Source organism: Tiliqua scincoides, chromosome 1 (assembly GCF_035046505.1).
Source record: "Tiliqua scincoides isolate rTilSci1 chromosome 1, rTilSci1.hap2, whole genome shotgun sequence".
Taxonomy (NCBI): Eukaryota; Metazoa; Chordata; class Lepidosauria; order Squamata; family Scincidae; genus Tiliqua; species Tiliqua scincoides.
In genome coordinates, this window is record NC_089821.1 from 32,884,467 (window position 1) to 32,901,675 (window position 17,209).

The 17,209-nt window shown below is 44.8% G+C and overlaps 2 protein-coding genes across 2 annotated transcripts in view; one reads left to right on the forward strand and one right to left on the reverse strand.

The window, feature by feature from the left end:
* CAT (catalase) overlaps positions 1 to 11,421 on the reverse strand; it is a 73,884-nt gene extending 62,463 nt beyond the window's left edge. The window contains exon 1 of the mRNA XM_066613589.1: positions 11,326 to 11,421. Coding sequence (XP_066469686.1) covers positions 11,326 to 11,343 — 18 coding nt within the window. The 5' untranslated portion in view covers positions 11,344 to 11,421. The remainder of the gene's footprint in view (positions 1 to 11,325) is intronic.
* A 672-nt stretch (positions 11,422 to 12,093) lies between these two features.
* Positions 12,094 to 17,209, forward strand: part of ABTB2 (ankyrin repeat and BTB domain containing 2) — a 171,078-nt gene continuing 165,962 nt past the window's right edge. The window contains exon 1 of the mRNA XM_066630975.1: positions 12,094 to 12,976. Within this exon, the coding sequence (XP_066487072.1) occupies positions 12,094 to 12,976 (883 nt within the window). The remainder of the gene's footprint in view (positions 12,977 to 17,209) is intronic.

Below are 17,209 nucleotides of genomic sequence, written 5' to 3' on the forward strand. Positions count from 1 at the left end.
GCCATGATTGAATTCCTGAACTGCTGAAGAAATCAGTCCAGTTGAGATCCATACTCAACTGGTGTGAAGAACAGATTAAAATCACCGACTTAGGGCTGACTCCATCTTGTAAGCCTGCAACCATTTTGCAGCAGCTGTGGGAACAGAGCTAGTTAGAAGACTGAGAAGAAGCACCTCATCATGCATCTGGCTTTTTGCTGGGCTAGAGGGTGATAACAGGCTGAACCTCCAGGTACTGCTACTTAGGAATTGAATACAGCTGTGACTCTCCAGTTGGGTGGGGTCAGAATGCGTGACTGACAGCAGCCTCAGGTGATGAGATCAGTTTCCAGAAGGTTTGGCAGGTTCTCTGGTTGGCAAAAACTAAGTTTAAGGCATTAAAAACCCTTTAGTTGGGAGAGAGTGAGCTGCTTGTTGCCATTCCATCATAGATTTCTGTATCAGCTATGGTAGACTAGCTATCCTTTGCCTAAGCCAGTGATTTTCAACCTTTTACATCTTATGGCACACTGACAAGGCACTAAAATTGTCAAGTCACACCATACTGACACCAGAAGCTTGCATCTCCCAGTGGCCCTACTGACAAATGATCCTCCCCCAAACTCCCATGGCGCACCTGCAGACCATCCATGGCACACCAGTGTGCCATGGCACAGTGGTTGAAAATGGCTGGCCTAAGCTCAAAAGTTGGAAAGATCCAGGAGAGCATTAGAAACAAGTAAGCTTAGGAGCTTCACTTTATTGTGAAGCTTTTTGCATCTTTTTAGATTGTGAGCCCTTTTGGGACAGGGAGCCATTTAGTTATTTGATTTTTCTCTGTAAACCGCTTTGTGAACTTTTAGTTGAAAAGCAGTATATAAATACTGTTAATAATAATAAATTAATAATAATATTGTGTTAGCATTGTGTGGGTAATGCATTTGTTTTCTGGAATACCTAATGCTTTTCAACACAACATGTAACCCTAATTCCAGGAGTGGGCAAACTTTCAGCTTTAGGGCTCCTGGACCTTTAACAATTGTGTACAGGAGGGAATTTCAGCAGGAGCAGCTTGTCACCTGCTGCACTGTTGAAATTTCCTCTTCTGTACAATTGTTAAAGGTCTAGGAGCCCTAAAGCTGAAATTTTGCCCATCCCTGTTAATTCAATTCTATACATAAGCCATTCTAGTATTGCAGACTTGCATCTGAGTGAGTCTGGCCTAGGCCATTCAGGGCCAATCTCATCCAACTTTCCAGCACTGATGCAACTACAATGCAACTCTGGGGTAAGGAAACTAACATTCTCTTATCTTGAGGAGGTGTCCGTGACTGCCCCCTCCCCCCCATTGCGGGATGCAGCACATGCCCTGTTGGTGCAACTGTATTGGCACTGGAAAGTTGGATAAGATTGGGCCCTCAGTCTGCTGAGGCCCAATCCTGAACTTGGCCAGCTCTGGCCCTGAGCTCCAGCTCCAGCACTGCATGTCGCAAAAAGACATGTCTGTGACTGCATGAAGTCAGTGCTGGTGCCAGCCCAGCAACAGTCAGTTCTGAGCCCAACGCTGGCTGGACCCCACTCAGGGCTTAGTAAGCTCTGGGTGGAGGTGAGGGCCTTGGGAGCCGAGGGTGGGAAGGAATCAGCCTGGGAGGGGGGTGGGACTGGCTGAGCTCTGTTCTGCCAGATCCTGAACTCTGAGTTGGGCCAGAAGGCCCAACAGTCTCTCAAGTCTGCAGCTGCAAAATAACCAGCACAGACTTGAGAAGCCCCATTGCGGGCTTTTAGTCGGGGGAAGGGGATGAAAGTCTCCTTCCCCCAAGGAGATCTCTGGTGGCAGCACTGATGTGAATCAAATGTGAATTATGAAATTGATGTGAAGCAAATGTGAGTTATCTACTTCAAGCCTCTCGATTATTTTCATATTTCAAAATGACTTTCATTTCATTTCAAATGACTTTCAGGCTTTCATATTTCATATTAATTATTGCAACAGTCATGTGAACATTAAACTTTTGGGCAACATGGAATTTCTCTAGCCACATCTGCAAACATTTACAGTTTGCTGAAATAGAAGCTAAACTGGTTGTAGGTGTGCAGCCCAATTCAACGGCTATTTACTAGGTAATGAAGTCTTACTGGGTTCCTTCCAGGTAAGAATACATAAAATTGCTGCTTTGGGATTAAGAACATATCAATAAAATCTAAAAGATGTACTTGAAACTTTAGATAAATTTATTTGCTGCAATGGCTTTGAAAAGTGTAGTTGCTATAACTCTCATCATAATGATCTATAGCGCCACCTTCTGGAGAAACAAAAAAAGTGTTTGATTTTAGCATTCAGCAGAATGAAGAACGAAAAGGCAGTTAAGAGACCTTAAAAGTTAAGGACTTGCTATATCACATGTTAATCCCATTAAAAGAAGTTAATGTTGTTATTCCTTTTACATGTGTCTTTTTGTCTGAGCAGAGTTTGAAACCCCAGATTGACCAGAGGCAAAAAAGCTTTACACTTTGTGAACTTTTTTGGTTGAAAAGCAGTATATTGCCCCTGCTAATTGGGTAAGAGGCACTTTTTCAAGTAGGTGCTCCATTTTTTAGCAGGGGGAGAGTAACTGGCCCATCTCACCCCAGCAGTGTCTGTTCTAGTGGCTGTCTGCTGGTATTCTTTTGCATCTTTTTAGATTGTGAGCCCTTTTGGGACAGGGAGCCATTTAGTTATTTGATTTTTCTCTATAAACCGCTTTGTGAACTTTTAGTTGGAAAGCGGTATATAAATACTGTTATAATAATAATAATTAATAATATATAAATATACTAGTAATAAAATAATAATACTCTTGACCTTTTGTGCACCCTCAGAAGAATCTGAAACACATATGCACACCCCAAAAACCTCTCTGGTTCATTTGCAAATTTTCCTGAAATTGCATTGAACGTATGGAAAAACAAATGGAACACTGCATCGAACATATGGAAAAAGTGGAACTTCAAACAGAAAAGAATTATTTGCTGGACAGACATTAGAATCTGAAGACACTGAAACAACTCACCCAAAAAAATAAAAGAGAAGGCCTAACACAAACATTGGGTCAACAAAAGCTAATTTCTTGTTGCCCACATTAGCAATCAGGGCCAAAATCAAATTTTTCTAGAATTTTTCTTAATTTTGGAAGTACCTCCTTCACACACTGCAGACCCCACAGATTAAGGGTGCCTGCCTTAAAGGCTGACATCAGCACCCGGGAAACAAACAGGTTACCAATATACATGAAACAGATTAGAACAAAGTATTCTAATCATCACATCTCAGTTGATCTGAATCAGTGGTAATTCCTGAACCAGCCTCACATTGGACATACTGTATAAAAATGAGTGATGAAATATCAAAGACTTTGATGGGATTGCTTAAATGCAAGATCAGAGACAGGCCAATGCATAAACGTGATCCAGAAGGACACATGGCAAGTAGTTCTAGCTGTGTATTACAACTATGCTTCCTATTTTACACAGGCTTATGCATCTGATGAAGTAGAATTTTGCCTACCAAAAGCCACCGTAAGCTCATTAGTTCTTAGGGTGTCACAAGACTGTTTTTCTTTTGTTAAAAGAAGCTTTAGAGCAAAAATCTAGGTGTGCAATTCTACAAATAACCTTTAAGAAGATGCAGAACCAGACAAAATATAATGACAAATGGAATCCTCGTTTCCTCAATCAATCCCTGCAAGAGTCAAATCAGTCATGACTCATTTTAAATCTCCTGGCATATTTTTCATTGTTTAAAAGCCGCCACAGAGGAAGGGAGGGGGTGAATTAGAGCTATGGTGTGTTAACCTTTGTGTTCCTCCCCCAGCTTGCAATCAGCCACAGAGAGGAATAAAAAGGTGTCCACATGGTATTTCAACCCCCTCCATAGCTAATAGCCTCCAAATCCAGCTACTTAAGTGACCTCCACCAGTTCAATGGTGTAACTTTCTTTGAACACTTTCTAAATAAGCATATTCCTTTACTGTTCACTCTTGAAATGGGTTATAGCAGTGTTTCTCAAACTGTGGGTTGGGACCCACTAGGTGGGTCACGAGCCAATTTCAGGTGGGTCCCCAATCATTTCAATATTTTAATTTTAATATATTAGACTTGCTGCTATCATGGTATATGACTGCATTTGGGGAAATGTTACAGACCTGTACTTTTAACAAGCTGCTATGTATAATATTTTAACAATGATAGTAAATGGGACTTACACCTGGGTAAGTATGGGTAGGATTGCAGCCTAGGAGTATTAAAAATTTTCCTGCTTGATGCCATCACTTCTGGTCATGACATCACTTCTGGTGGGTCCCGACAGATTCTCATTCTAAAAAGTGGGTCACGGTGCTAAATGTGTGAGAACCACTGGGTTATAGTAAACATTATGGATGATTATAGATGCCAAAGTCATCGCCAACTCCTCTTCCTCAGCAGTTAAGGACTCACCCTGGTATTGTGAATGTGTGCAGGTAATGAGCTGGGGATTGTGCTGATTTCATTCGTTTAACGCCTGCAACTTAACTATGTCACATATTTCTTCTTTAAGATTTCACTCAATTCCTTCCAAATTTCAACAGCATTTCTGTCATTTGCAGTTGATGAGTTCCTACTAGAGAACAAAGTGCTCATTTCAGGTCTTAATCTGTTTGATGATGTCACTTACAGCCCTCTGCAGGTGTCACAAATATATTCGGCCTGCCGTGTGAAATGAGTTTGACACCCCTCGACTAGGCCAATTCTTAACACAATGTTCAAACACTCCAATGCACATCTTGTGAGAGTTTGGGTGCTTACAACTTTCTTCAGAGTAGCTGTTGCAAAGTGATTGCATTTTGCAAAATATGGAAGTATTTCAAAATTTCAACATTAGTCTTCATTTCTGGGCACTAAGGTATTTGGATAAGTACTGCAACCATATGTAAGAAGCTTGAGATTCTCTTCTAGATTTCCTCTCATCTTGGTTACACCTGCAGCATTATCTGTGACCAAGATACATACTAGACATTTATATCAGCGGTGGACCTCCCCAGCCCCGCACCTGGGGCAAAAGTCTGTAAAGGCATCCCCCGCAGGCTGTCACCACCCCCACATGAAAATCTGCCCCCCCACCTCACCTGAGGTTCATGGAGCCTTGCACGACCTGAGCCTGTTAGAGATAATGGGCAAAACAGAGAGATAGCAGAAGTGCAAGCCTGTAGCTGCAGCGTGTGGTGCTCAGAGCACAGGGAAGAACGCCAATAAAAGGAGGCAAGACCCAGGGAAGTACCAACACCAGAGTCTATTTACAGGCAGTATTTACAAGTGGAAGGCAGTTCCAGAAATCAGCAAGCAGAGGCAGTCCAGCAGGCAGTCCAAGTAGTCAGCAAATCAGGTGTCAGTCCAGCAGAGATTCATGCAGCAACTCACTCCTACAACTCACACAGTGGAGTGTGCTTGTTGGACATTTATACTCCTGTCAGCCAATGGGGAATACCATGACCTCATCACTGAGGAATGTCATTGCATCATCCTGGACAGGGATTGCATCAGCTTTTCCCATCTCTCCTTGTTCTGTGCAATGACTCAGCACTTTGCCCAGATTGGTCCTTGCCTCATTGTATGACAGGTATGCTTACTTTTAGCACACACAACAGCAGTCTGGTAGGCCTGCCTTATCCAGTCACCCAATTGCCTTACTGTATGGGGTACATATTGTAACAGAGCCCATACTGTAACTGTAAGACTCTCTGAGGTTCCCCGACACTATAAACTATAAGCCTCAGAAAGGCTTCTGTGGGGTCCTAGAGGCTCGTGTCTGGGATATTTGCCCCATCAGACCGAATGGTAGGTCCGCAACTGATTTATATCTTTTTTTCAGTTTACTATGGCTTTTGCCGCTACTCCTTTCAACTATTCTGCTATGTGTGCGTTTCCTGATTTATCAATTATTTCTGTAAGAAAGACAGCCCTTCTGTTGTCACACAAGCACATACAATGGGATAATTGTGGGGCATTGCTCAAACCATCAAGATTCAGGCTAACAATTTTCCCCTCTAAGATTTTTTATACACTGTTCAATTTCTCTCATAAACTTGATCCAGCAATCTCCCTGCAACATTCGCTCAGCTAGGTGGATGTATCCTGGTTGTAATGACTCAACCATGTTAACGAAGAGTGTATTATCAGCCACTCAAGAAGGAGAGTTTGTTGCACATATAAACCGAGCAATATTTTCATCAATTAGATCTTGCTGATCCTTGTGCAAACTTATCTATGGTGGTTTCTGGATAATGATACTGATTACAATATTGAGTACACCAGCACTGACTCAGTACTAAAAGTGTAAAATGAAGAGATGCCTATTTCTTCCATTTTTTAAATCACAGCTACATCAAAACTGATATCATAAAGAATCAAATATATTGAACATCAAATAAATGGACAATCAAATAGCTTGTCCATTCACAAACCACAGGCAGGGAAGACAGACTATCTTTGAAAAAGACATATGGAAAAAGGAAGTTTACTAACCGGAAGATCCTGTATGGTCAGGTATGTTCCCTATTTCAGAAGGAACAGTCCTCATGATGCTGTCTTGTTTGGGCAAGCAGATATAGCATTTCTTTGCTGTAATTTTGCATTTTGCACACATGCCTGTCTTACCCACAAGTACAACAACAACATTAAAATAGTTTCAGAGTCTTTTTTTACAGCCTGCTGCTGTTATAGGTTTTCCCTTCTCATGATGGGGAATGGTATAGTTGGCATCAGAACAATGGCAATTACATTCAAGCCTTTGAAAATAGTCTGCTCGTATCCTTTCACTTTTGTTTCTACTGCCTGTCCTTTCCTCCTTCCAGTAACAGGTCCAGCATCCCTTATCTGAGTGTTTTGGATTTGATTTTTTTAAATTTTGGAATACAGTGTTTGCATATACATAATGAGATCTTGGGTGACGGGACCAAAGTATTATTCACACATAAGTAATTAACTGCCAAAAATATTACATATCGTTAATACAGTGAAAACTTAACATGTTCAGGGTAACTTATCCAGGAGCATGTCCCATTTACTAACATTGTAGCCTGCTAAAAGTACAGATCTGTAACATTTCCCCAAATGCAGTCACATACAATGGTAGCATCAAGTCTGTTAGAAATAAAATATTAGCATGAATGGGGACCTACCTGAAATTGGCTCACGACCTTCCTAGAGGGTCCTTACCCAGTTTGAGAAACACTGTTCTAAGGGATCAGCATCGCTCAAGGAGACTACTGAAAGCAATCTTGGAGATTTTAGAAAAGCCCTCACAGATTTTCAACACATCATGTTGGCAAGGAAAAAAGTACAGGAATAACTTCAGTCCAACTTGGAAAGTAGGGCTAATCAGATCCTTATTTCCCTATCTCAAATACTGCTGTTAAATAGCATGCTATCTCTGGAAATATAAACCCAGCTTGAAAAGTGCAAAACTTTCTGATGGTATCTACTCAACCAGCCATTCTCAATGGGAGCCATATGGCCCACTGGGGTGCCCTGGCACATTTGAAAAGAGACTGAAACCAAAAATAAATGATTTTATGTTCATGTTGTATCCTTGTTTGATGGGGCCCCTGGAACCTGAGAAGACCTCCTAAGGAGCTAAAAAAAAAAGGTTGAGAATGGCTGTTCTAGACCAAATACCGTACTTGTGTAGACAGGCAGATTAACCTAAATAATCTATACAGAAATCTATGGAACCCCATAAAACTGAGACACGGATCTAAGAACTATTGAAACCTATTTACAAAACATTTTTAAAATGTTTTAAAAATTCTATAGAATTAGCATTTACAATTCCTACTCCATAATGGGATCTATAACACATTTTAAATTATCAGAGAGATTTTTCAGAAAGAGAAAGCATTAGCAATAAAAAGAAAAATCTTATTTTTTGTAAATGATTTTTATTCAGTCTGATAATACTGATGAGGTCCAATGAAGTGGCCACTTCAGGCAGTAGCCAGGCCAATCATCCTCTTCTAGTTCTCCAATTTTAAAAAAATAGAGCATGAGGAACAGGCATGAAAGCATGCAGCGAGGACAGTATGCTTCCCTCCACACACTTACCCAGCTCTGCCCTTTAAAAACAAAAACACTGGGGATCAGGAAGAGGAGCATCCGTAAAAAAAGAAAGGAGGCAGCCTCACACATGCAGCAAAAGTACATGTGGCAGCCTCACATGTGTTCGGTAATTTATTAGTAAGAATTGAAACAAGATAGTGGACATCTGCAAGAGGGATCTGAAGGCCTTAGGAGTGGACCTCAACAGGTGGGAAACCCTGGCCTCTGAGCGGCCCGCTTCGAGGCAGGCTGTGCAGCATGGCCTTTTCCAGTTTGAAGAGACACTTGGCCAACAGTCTGAGGCTAAGAGGCAAAGAAGGACGGCCCACAGCCAGGGAGACAGACCAGGGACAGACTGCACTTGCTCCCAGTGCGGAAGGGATTGTCACTCCTGAATTGGCCTTTTCAGCCACACTAGACACTGTTCCAGAACCACCATTCAGAGCACGATACCATAGTCTTTCGAGACTGAAGGTTGCCAACAACAAGTGTGTTTGAAAGCATGCTGCATATTCTAACACGCTATTTACATTGTTTTGTTGAAAAGGAATTGTGATAAGTTTTTGTTACAGAAGGGGGTGTCCTATCTGCAAACATTGCAAACAGACAGATAGCATTCTGAAAATATCAAAAGTCTACCCATTATATGGACAATGGCCTTTTTGGTGGTGTTCTATTTTAGAAACAAACTATACACTGTAAAACTATTATGCTGTCAGCACACTTCTGCCACAAGACAAGACATGCATACAATGTGTCATTATCCAACTTAGTTTTTCGATTTGCAAATGTAAGTAGGCTGGTCTTACCAAAAGGTGGCAGTCTTGTATCAAATAAATACTCAAAAGCTAAACTAAATAAGTCACTAATAAAATACAGCCACAAGGAACCTAAAGCCTCCAGTGGGGTCATCAGAGAAAGAGAGAGAGAAACCAAATAGGCATCTTTTCTTTCATATACAGCTCAGGGTTCAAGGTCAAAAGTATGTAAACTCCTATACAAAGGATTCTTTCAAGCTCCAACATGCTGCCTTCATCAAATGGGGTGACAATCCACCCATTCATGTTATGATACCCAAAAGTAGAGAGTATCAGCTCAATGCAATGCACGTTTATTCAGATACAAGCACCACTGTGTTCAATGGGGCTTACTCCCAAGTGGGGTTAGTTAAGTATTTGTCCAGTGTGAACGTTTATACATCATTATGTGAATCGAAGATCCCCAAAGGCCTATCATTCACCTTGTATATAATTCAGAAATTAGCTTCAGTGTCAAGACATGAAAGAAAACCAAACTAAATCACATGGCCTCTACTTCTGTCACATTAAAAGAACAGTTTCTTGGAAGTCACAGAAGGGTGAAGAGAAATGCTTTTGCTTGTCTGAGAAAATCATTCAGGCTTGTGTAACAGCCCCACCTCCCTAATCTGCAGTTTCTTGCATGTACCTAATGATTGCAACAGGTGATACAAATCCGCAACTTCACTCTCTCCTTTTTGTAGGAACAGATTAACTTAATAGGTTTTTCCAAGTTATACTAAGAATGCACCAGTTTGAAAAGTGTCACTGTGATACTGTCTGGATGCTTGTTCTTTTGGAGAGAAAAATGGCATTGCCTTGGGTATTTTCACATGAGATTTATTTCATCAGTAAGGTTTTCTTGTTAATACAAAAAAAACCGAACACACACACACAAAAACAGCAGTATAAGCGTTGACAGAGAGCAGATCTAGTGTAATATTGAGAGGTTGGTGACTGGCACCCACTTCTCTGTACTCACTTTACCCTATAAAGAGGGTGATAAACTGGGAAAGGTAGGTCACTGCCATCATCCCAAACTGGGAAGCTGCACCAAAGGTGAGCAGGTGAGTCCCCATGAAGCAACAGAGGGGAGTGGTGAACCCTATTTTCTCTAACCTGTGTGTGTTAGCTCTGCTTTACCTGTGGGATTGGATACTGGGGGGAAGACCTGACCCCTTAAATTTCCCACTCCTGGAAATTAGGTAGGCTTTGCTATGGAATGAACTGACTCAAATCCAAGTACTTTGTTTACCCAGCATTTCAGGTGGAAGATGCCCAAACTATAACCACCACCACAATAGTGGCTCCTGTCTCCAACTTAGAATACTGAAGCATCACAGAAGACTCTGAAGGGATAGAAAAGTCCAAAGCAGATCAAAAAATAGGCTGAAAAAAGGGGGCCAAGGCATCAGGCCTGTCCACTTCAAGTTGGAAATCAAACTTAAAATCAAATGTATCTCCTAGCCAATGCAGACTTTGCGCTCAAGTATAGACCTAGGAAATCCAGAAAACAGACCAGTTCTAGACACATTTACTAAGAAGCAAATCCTGTTGTGTCTGTGGACTTACTCTTAAGTGTGCGGAGGATGACAGCCACACTGATTTAAGCATCATGCTTGTCAACTGGTTCTCTGCCATTAACAACATTCGTTAGTGGGTGTCTCTCAGACAGAGGTGGTTTTGCGAGCATTTTCGCAACCAGGTCTTAAATCAGCTCTTTTCCTTTGTTCAGTCTTCATTGAATGCAGCTATAAAATATACATTGGTCAAACTTAACTTTCTTCATTTCTTTCCCACATGTTACAAGGAATGAGAGAAACTCTGAGAACTACTTTCTCTTATCGTATGTGCAAATGTAATATTCTTTTCTTATGAAAGACATCTTGAATTGTGGGGCTGAAGAGAGTAAACCCTCCAGTCCAATTGGCATTCAGAAGCCGATGGGGATGTTTACAATCCACAGTACAATTCAGTGCTTATCTGAAGCCTTCCTTGGGTCTTGACACCTTGCTGGTGTCGCACATGTTTACTTGCACTGGCACTGACCTCAGAGCCCAATCCGAGGCATGTTGTCTACTCAGAAGTAAGTCCCATTCTAGCCAGTGGGGCTTACTCCCAGGAAAGTGTGGATAGGATTGTAGTCTGAGAACCCAATCCTATGCATGTCTGGTAAGTCCCATTCCAGTTAATGGGACTTATACTCCCAGGAAAGTGTGGACAGAACTGCTGCTTCAGTGAGACTTGCCCACTCTCACGGCAGCGCGCACAACACATCCCAGCAGGCTACCTTGCAAGCAAGCAAGCCTGCCTCCTGAGCCCTGGGTCTCCCCTGCTTCTGGAGACAAACCAGGTTGAGACTGGGGCTGCAGGCTCAACACTTTCCACGTGCGAGGGGAGGGCTGGGGCTGCTTCCTGCCCCCTGGAGCACCATCTTTACCTGTGCATAGCTGGCCATGGTTGGTAAGCGCTTCGCTTCTAGGTCTCCAGACTGCAAAGCAACCCGATGGCTTCTGCTGGCTGCCTCTGCTCGCCCTCCTCCTTCTCCGCTGCCTGCGTCTCTCTCCGCCCACCAGCGCGGCATCGCTCTCCATGCACACCGCCCACTTCGGGGGGAGGGGGCTCGTCCCGGGCTTGCTCCGCCCACCCCCTTTCCGGAGCCGTGGATTGGTGCGGGCGCACGCAGCTCATTTGCATGCCTGGGGTGCCCGAAAGAGAAGTTGGCTCCAACCTGCCCGGGGACTGGGGCACTCCCGACGCGCGCTCCGCCCGCAGCAGCAGCAGCGCCATCTCCATCCCTCTCTCCTCCTCCTCGCCCGGTGGATGGTCCCAGCTCCAGCCTTCCAGGTGGTCCTCGGAGAAAGCCTTGCCCCGGAGCTCCTGCCGTTTCTTGGCAGCGGGTCCCAGCCGGGCATCAGCACTGCCTGCCTGGCTGAGCCCGGGGGAAAAAGCGCTCCTGCCCTGATCGGCCCCTCTTGCGCTCCTGCTGGCCCCGACGCTTTCCATCCGGAAAATCCATGATCTCACCCCTGCCTGTGGAATGGAGGCAGCTGCTGGCACCCACAGCAAGGAGGACCTGAAGGAGCCTCGGGAGCCCAGACGCGCACCGGCCTTCCAGGGAGTGTGAGAAGGAGGGAGGTCCTCTTTGGCTTCTGTCCCTGGCGCCCCCTGGCCGCCTCCCCTCTGCGCCTTCGGAGGTCGGGTTCCTATGGCTGGGATGTACAGCTCCACTCTGAAGACCCTGGAAGATCTGACCCTGGACTCTGGGTATGGGGCAGGGGACTCCTGCAGGTCCCTTAGCCTCTCCTCCTCCAAGTCCAACTCGCAAGCCCTGGCGGCGTCCTCGTCTCAGCACCGGGGCAACTGGTGGTACTACTCGGGCTCCATGAACAGCCGCCACAACAGCTGGGACACGGTCAACACCGTCCTGCCGGAGGACCCCGAGGGCGCGGACATCTTCTCCAAGTGCGCCAAGCTGCCCGACCTGGAGGAGTTCCCCTGGAGTGAGGAGGACGTGGGGAAGATCCTCAGGAGGGGCAGAGGAGGAGGAGGGAACCCCAAGAGACTCTTCAGCCAAGAAGCCGTCAGGCGCTTGTCGGTGCTGCTCAGGAGACCCCTGATTCGCATCTCCAGGGAGGCGCAGCGCCTGAGCGTGATGCACTCCAAGTGCACTCGCTTCGAGGTCCAGAGCGCCATCAAGCTCATCCAGAGCTGGTCCCTGTCGGAGAGCTGCGTCCTGGCCACGGTCAAGGCGCTCTCCCTGTACAGCATGAGCGCCGGCGACGGCTTGAGGAAGGGCAAGTCCTCCAGGTGTGGCCTCACCTTCTCCGTCGGCAGGTTCTTCAGGTGGATGGTGGACACCAGGATCTCCGTCCGCATCCACGAGTACGCCGCCATCGCCTTGACGGCCTGCATGGAGAACCTGGTGGAGGAGATCAGGGCCAGGGTGCTGGCCAGCCACAGCCCGGACGGGGGCGCAGGGGGCGCGGACATCTCAGCAGACGTCCTGGAGGTGGTCATCAACAACGACGCGGAGCTTTGGGGAGTACTGCAGCCCTACGAGCATCTCATCTGCGGGAAGAACGCCAATGGTAAGAGCCTGGGCGCGTGCGGCTGTTGACACAGGAGTTGCTCTGGCTGTGTGATGCTTGGCCTGCCCAGCCAACCCATCCGCTACTTCCTTGGACCTGCCTGTGCTTGTAAAAGTGTCCCTGTGCTCAGGGTTGATCTGCTTGACGGGTTTGCTGTGTGGTTTGCAATGGACTCCTGTCTTCATATTTTATTCCCTGTAAGCCACCTTGACAGCCTCCTTCGCGGCACCAGAGATTTACGGTGTCTATAAATGAATGAACAGCGTAAGCCCAACCTATATGTGAAAACCAGGTTGCTGGTCCAGGATGAATGGTGGCTTGAATTCAGAGCTCAACCCTAGGCACATCTGCTCAGAAGTAAGTCCCATTATAGTCAGTGGGTACATGTGGATAGGTACATGTGTACCACAGTCACAGGTACATGTGGGTAGGATTGCAGCAGGGTCCAATCAGATCCAATTTTGCAGTGCCAGGCAGTTGTGCCCATGGGGTGTGCACTGCATCCTGTGGTGGGCAGGCAGTCACAGAGGCCTCCTCAAGGTATGGGAACAAATGTTCCCATACCTCAGGCTGCATTGCAACTGCACCAGTGCTGGAAAGTTGGATAGGATTGGGCCCTCAGTCCCCTAAGAAAAGTCACCAACAAAATGTAAAAGATAAATTAACTAGGGACGTCCCCTCTGCTCTCAGCATTACCTGTGGTGAGTTTCCAAGTATCTGGAAAAGGGATAACGTTGAGTTGATGATGTATTGAAAACTCATGTTTTGTTTCTCTTTGATAAAAAGTCTTGCAAAGATGCAGACCAATTCTATGCATGTCTACACAGAAGTAAACCCCATTGAATTCAATAGGAATTACTCCCTGGTAAATTACTTGGATGAAATTGCATCAAATGCAGTGGGGCTTTACTTCTGAGTAGACATGCCTAAGATCACACTGTAAGTCCTTCAAGGTTCAGACTTAGTACTCAGAACTAAGTTTACACTGAATGGAACTGCGCATAGAATTACAGCCTCAGTCATCAGTCCAAAAAGGCCCCCAAACAAATTCTGTTCCAAAGAACATGTGAGAGTCTGGAAAGCCTATCCTGTCATTTCCAGTGGTGTCTGCAATCCAAAGAACAATTCTGTGAGAGTCCATGGGTGAGTCCTTCTGCCATAGCGTATACCCTCACCTCGCCCTGGTGACTCCTCATACCATAGTCTGGCAACTCCCCTCAGTTGCGCAAGTTGTTTGCCATACAGCGGATGTTTCCCATACATTGACAATAAAAAGAAACTAGTCTAAATCCCTCTTGGATGCCTGTGACTAGTGGGCAATTCTTTCTTCTGCAAACCAGGAAAGAAAGGTAGATGTTACTTAGAACTTGTCAGTCCAAGGTTATACACATGTAAGACTTGCCTGTAAAATGTAAAAAAAATTGTCATTGATTAACCAAGGTGGAGATTATAGGACATCATTTGAATAATTAGAATTACATTATATAGGGGGTCTGTAGGTTCATCCCTCCTCCTGCCTTGCCTGCAGTGAACCTCTCCCTCTGTCCATCTTCCACAGGCCTCAGAGATGAGTTGGGAAGGGGGCTAGCATCCACCTTTGTCCTTCTCCAACCTTTGCCTCCTTGGGGGAAGCAGTTCTCCCTCAGAAGGGTTTGGGATCTATCTCCCTCTCAGTATCCTGCTTTCTTCCTTTTGCCCCTGCCCCCCCATCACTGGGGCTTTTATCTGCAGGAAAGGCTTGCATCAGGCACCAAAGGCATCCTCCTCCCACCCTCCATCTCCGATCTGGCCTTCCTGGCCACACCTGTGAAGCACCTCATACTTGCCCCAAGCCAGGCACCAAGGTGGCAAGAAGCCAGTGAATCTGCATTATATTAGGATACTTACCCCTGTAGCCTGATTGAAAGTCTGATTAGATAAGTAAATTACTAGCATTGTTCAGGAAGATCTGATCCTAGGAGCTTTCAAGACCATTTGTGTTCATGTGTGTGTTTTGCTGATAAAACCTGAGTTGTTGGTAACTTTCTATAGGCTCCCAAGCAGTTGCAGTTAGTCATGACTAACAGCACAATCCTAGAAAAGACTACTCAGAAAGATGTTTGTGATCAAAAGGGCACACTCCCAGGAAAGTGTGTAAGGATTTCAGGGTGTCCTATTGAAAGCCCTCACCTATAGTCTGAAGTATAACACTCACAGTTTTTGTGAACTGGGTCTTCTTACTTCTGACTAACTTTGGCCGAATCAAGGCAAACATCTCTGCCTAAGATCACGCTTCTATTGCATGATTTTTCCATGCTCAAGCTGTTGGGAAAACTCAGTTTCAGTATTTTTCAATCACCCACTTCAAATTCATGATAATTACTTATTCCAAATGTGCAATGACTTTATTTGATATTTGTGTAAACCACACAACAATTTATAATAATTGTCCTCTTCCACCTCTGTTGCCAGAGCTAAAACTGCAGACAGCACAAGTGGAAATTTCTACCCTGGTTGTGTGTTGTTACAGGCACTTTTGCAATGCAGCTTCACTCATAGCTTCGAGAGAGACGTCAACTGAAAATAAAGATGGATAACGAACCATGACAGTCTCTGGAGAGAAAGAAAGGGTTCTTTCCTGTAGAATAAAATGAATGAACAGAGGCTTGTGTTACATGGAAACCTAAACAGATCTGAAAGGAAATGGTTAGAAGTATTCAAAACATTAAGTGGTCAACTGAGGTACATTCACAAACTGAATACAAAGCATTGATCAGTCATACAAAGGGCTGGTTTCATTTGAGTGCTATATGTTTCTTTACATCATTTCATCAAATTGTATTGGTCACGTTATACATGTAGACTTCCTGAGCCTCCATATGTGTTTAATTGATTTTCAAAAGTATGTTTATTGTACTAACAAATAGCTTGGAATGCAAGACCCAGTTAATGTTCTAATGGCCGTTGTTTACACTTTGCAAGATGAAATTGATTTTGTGGTACTTTAATATGAGAAATACCGGGCTTGGATTTTCTTTTAAAAAAGAACCACCTGGGAAAAAAGTGACTCGGAAAGCAGTTTCGTCTGCCCTGATGTTTTTGTCATGCGAGACTGCCTCTAAATCTCTGGTGAAGTTAATGTGGATGTTTCAGATTTACTGAGAATAGTGGATTGGCTGAACACATTTTATTTTTTCTTATGGTATGAACTCTTGGTTCCCTACTTGCAAAAGAAATGGAACTCCTAAAACATTTACTTTCTATTGTTCAGTTCGGCCTGGTGACAATCCCAGTCCTAAGGTCCGGGGCTGCCTTGAGGAACAAGGGCACTGAAATTGCTGCCACTGTATCTTGCAGAGCCAGAACAGCCGCCAGAGCCTCCTCGGGGTAAGGGAACAAGTGTTCCTTTACCCCATGTTGAGTTCCACTACCACCAATGGGTCTCTTCCGATCTGCACCCGCTATTTCACAGGTTCAGAACCGAGGCGGCCAGTGTCGGGCAGAGCAGCTTGGGAGGGGACATTGGATTCCCCGCCACTTCCTGGCCCGATCCTCCCTCCTGCCTGCCCACTCTCCACTCAGTTCCACCCCTCCCCCTCTTTCCTCTGCCCTGCCCCCCAAACCCCCCTGCCCGGCACTCAGAGGAGGCGTCTTTCCCCTGCTGACCTCTTTGTGTGCAGCACCCTTACTGCCAATGGTGAAGTGCCTTATGGCTTTGAACCAGAATTGCATGTGATGAGATTCACCCTTAGACCTTCAGACATTTTTATTTTTTCTTAAAAGCTGCTGAGATCGAGGATCAGAACTGGATCACATCAGCACTGTTGGAGGAGGAGTGTCTAAACTTTTTCTCATATTTTCTGAAGCTAATCACTGTCCTCTCTCTAAACTGCTCTTTTCCTCAGGTGGAGGGGGGAATTCAGGTGTATTTTTTCTCTCACAAGATTAGCAGCTTTGGCAGAGCAAGGCACTTTAGATCACCAGAACTGTATTGCCTGCATTGTACAAAACAAAGTTCAGACTTTTAGCACCAATAGTCCTCCCCTCTTAGAACGGTTGAAAACAGTTCCCATACTTATGGCTACATCATTGCCATTCAAAGTGTGAGCTGCACTTCACTAAGAAGTGATGAGTGATTATGCTGGGAGGTGACCACCATCAGAGCTTCTTGCCTTTGAAGCAGAAGAAAAAGTGCCATCCCACTACCTCTGAATCATTCGTGCATAAAGCTGTATCCCCTGCACTTTTGTGCTG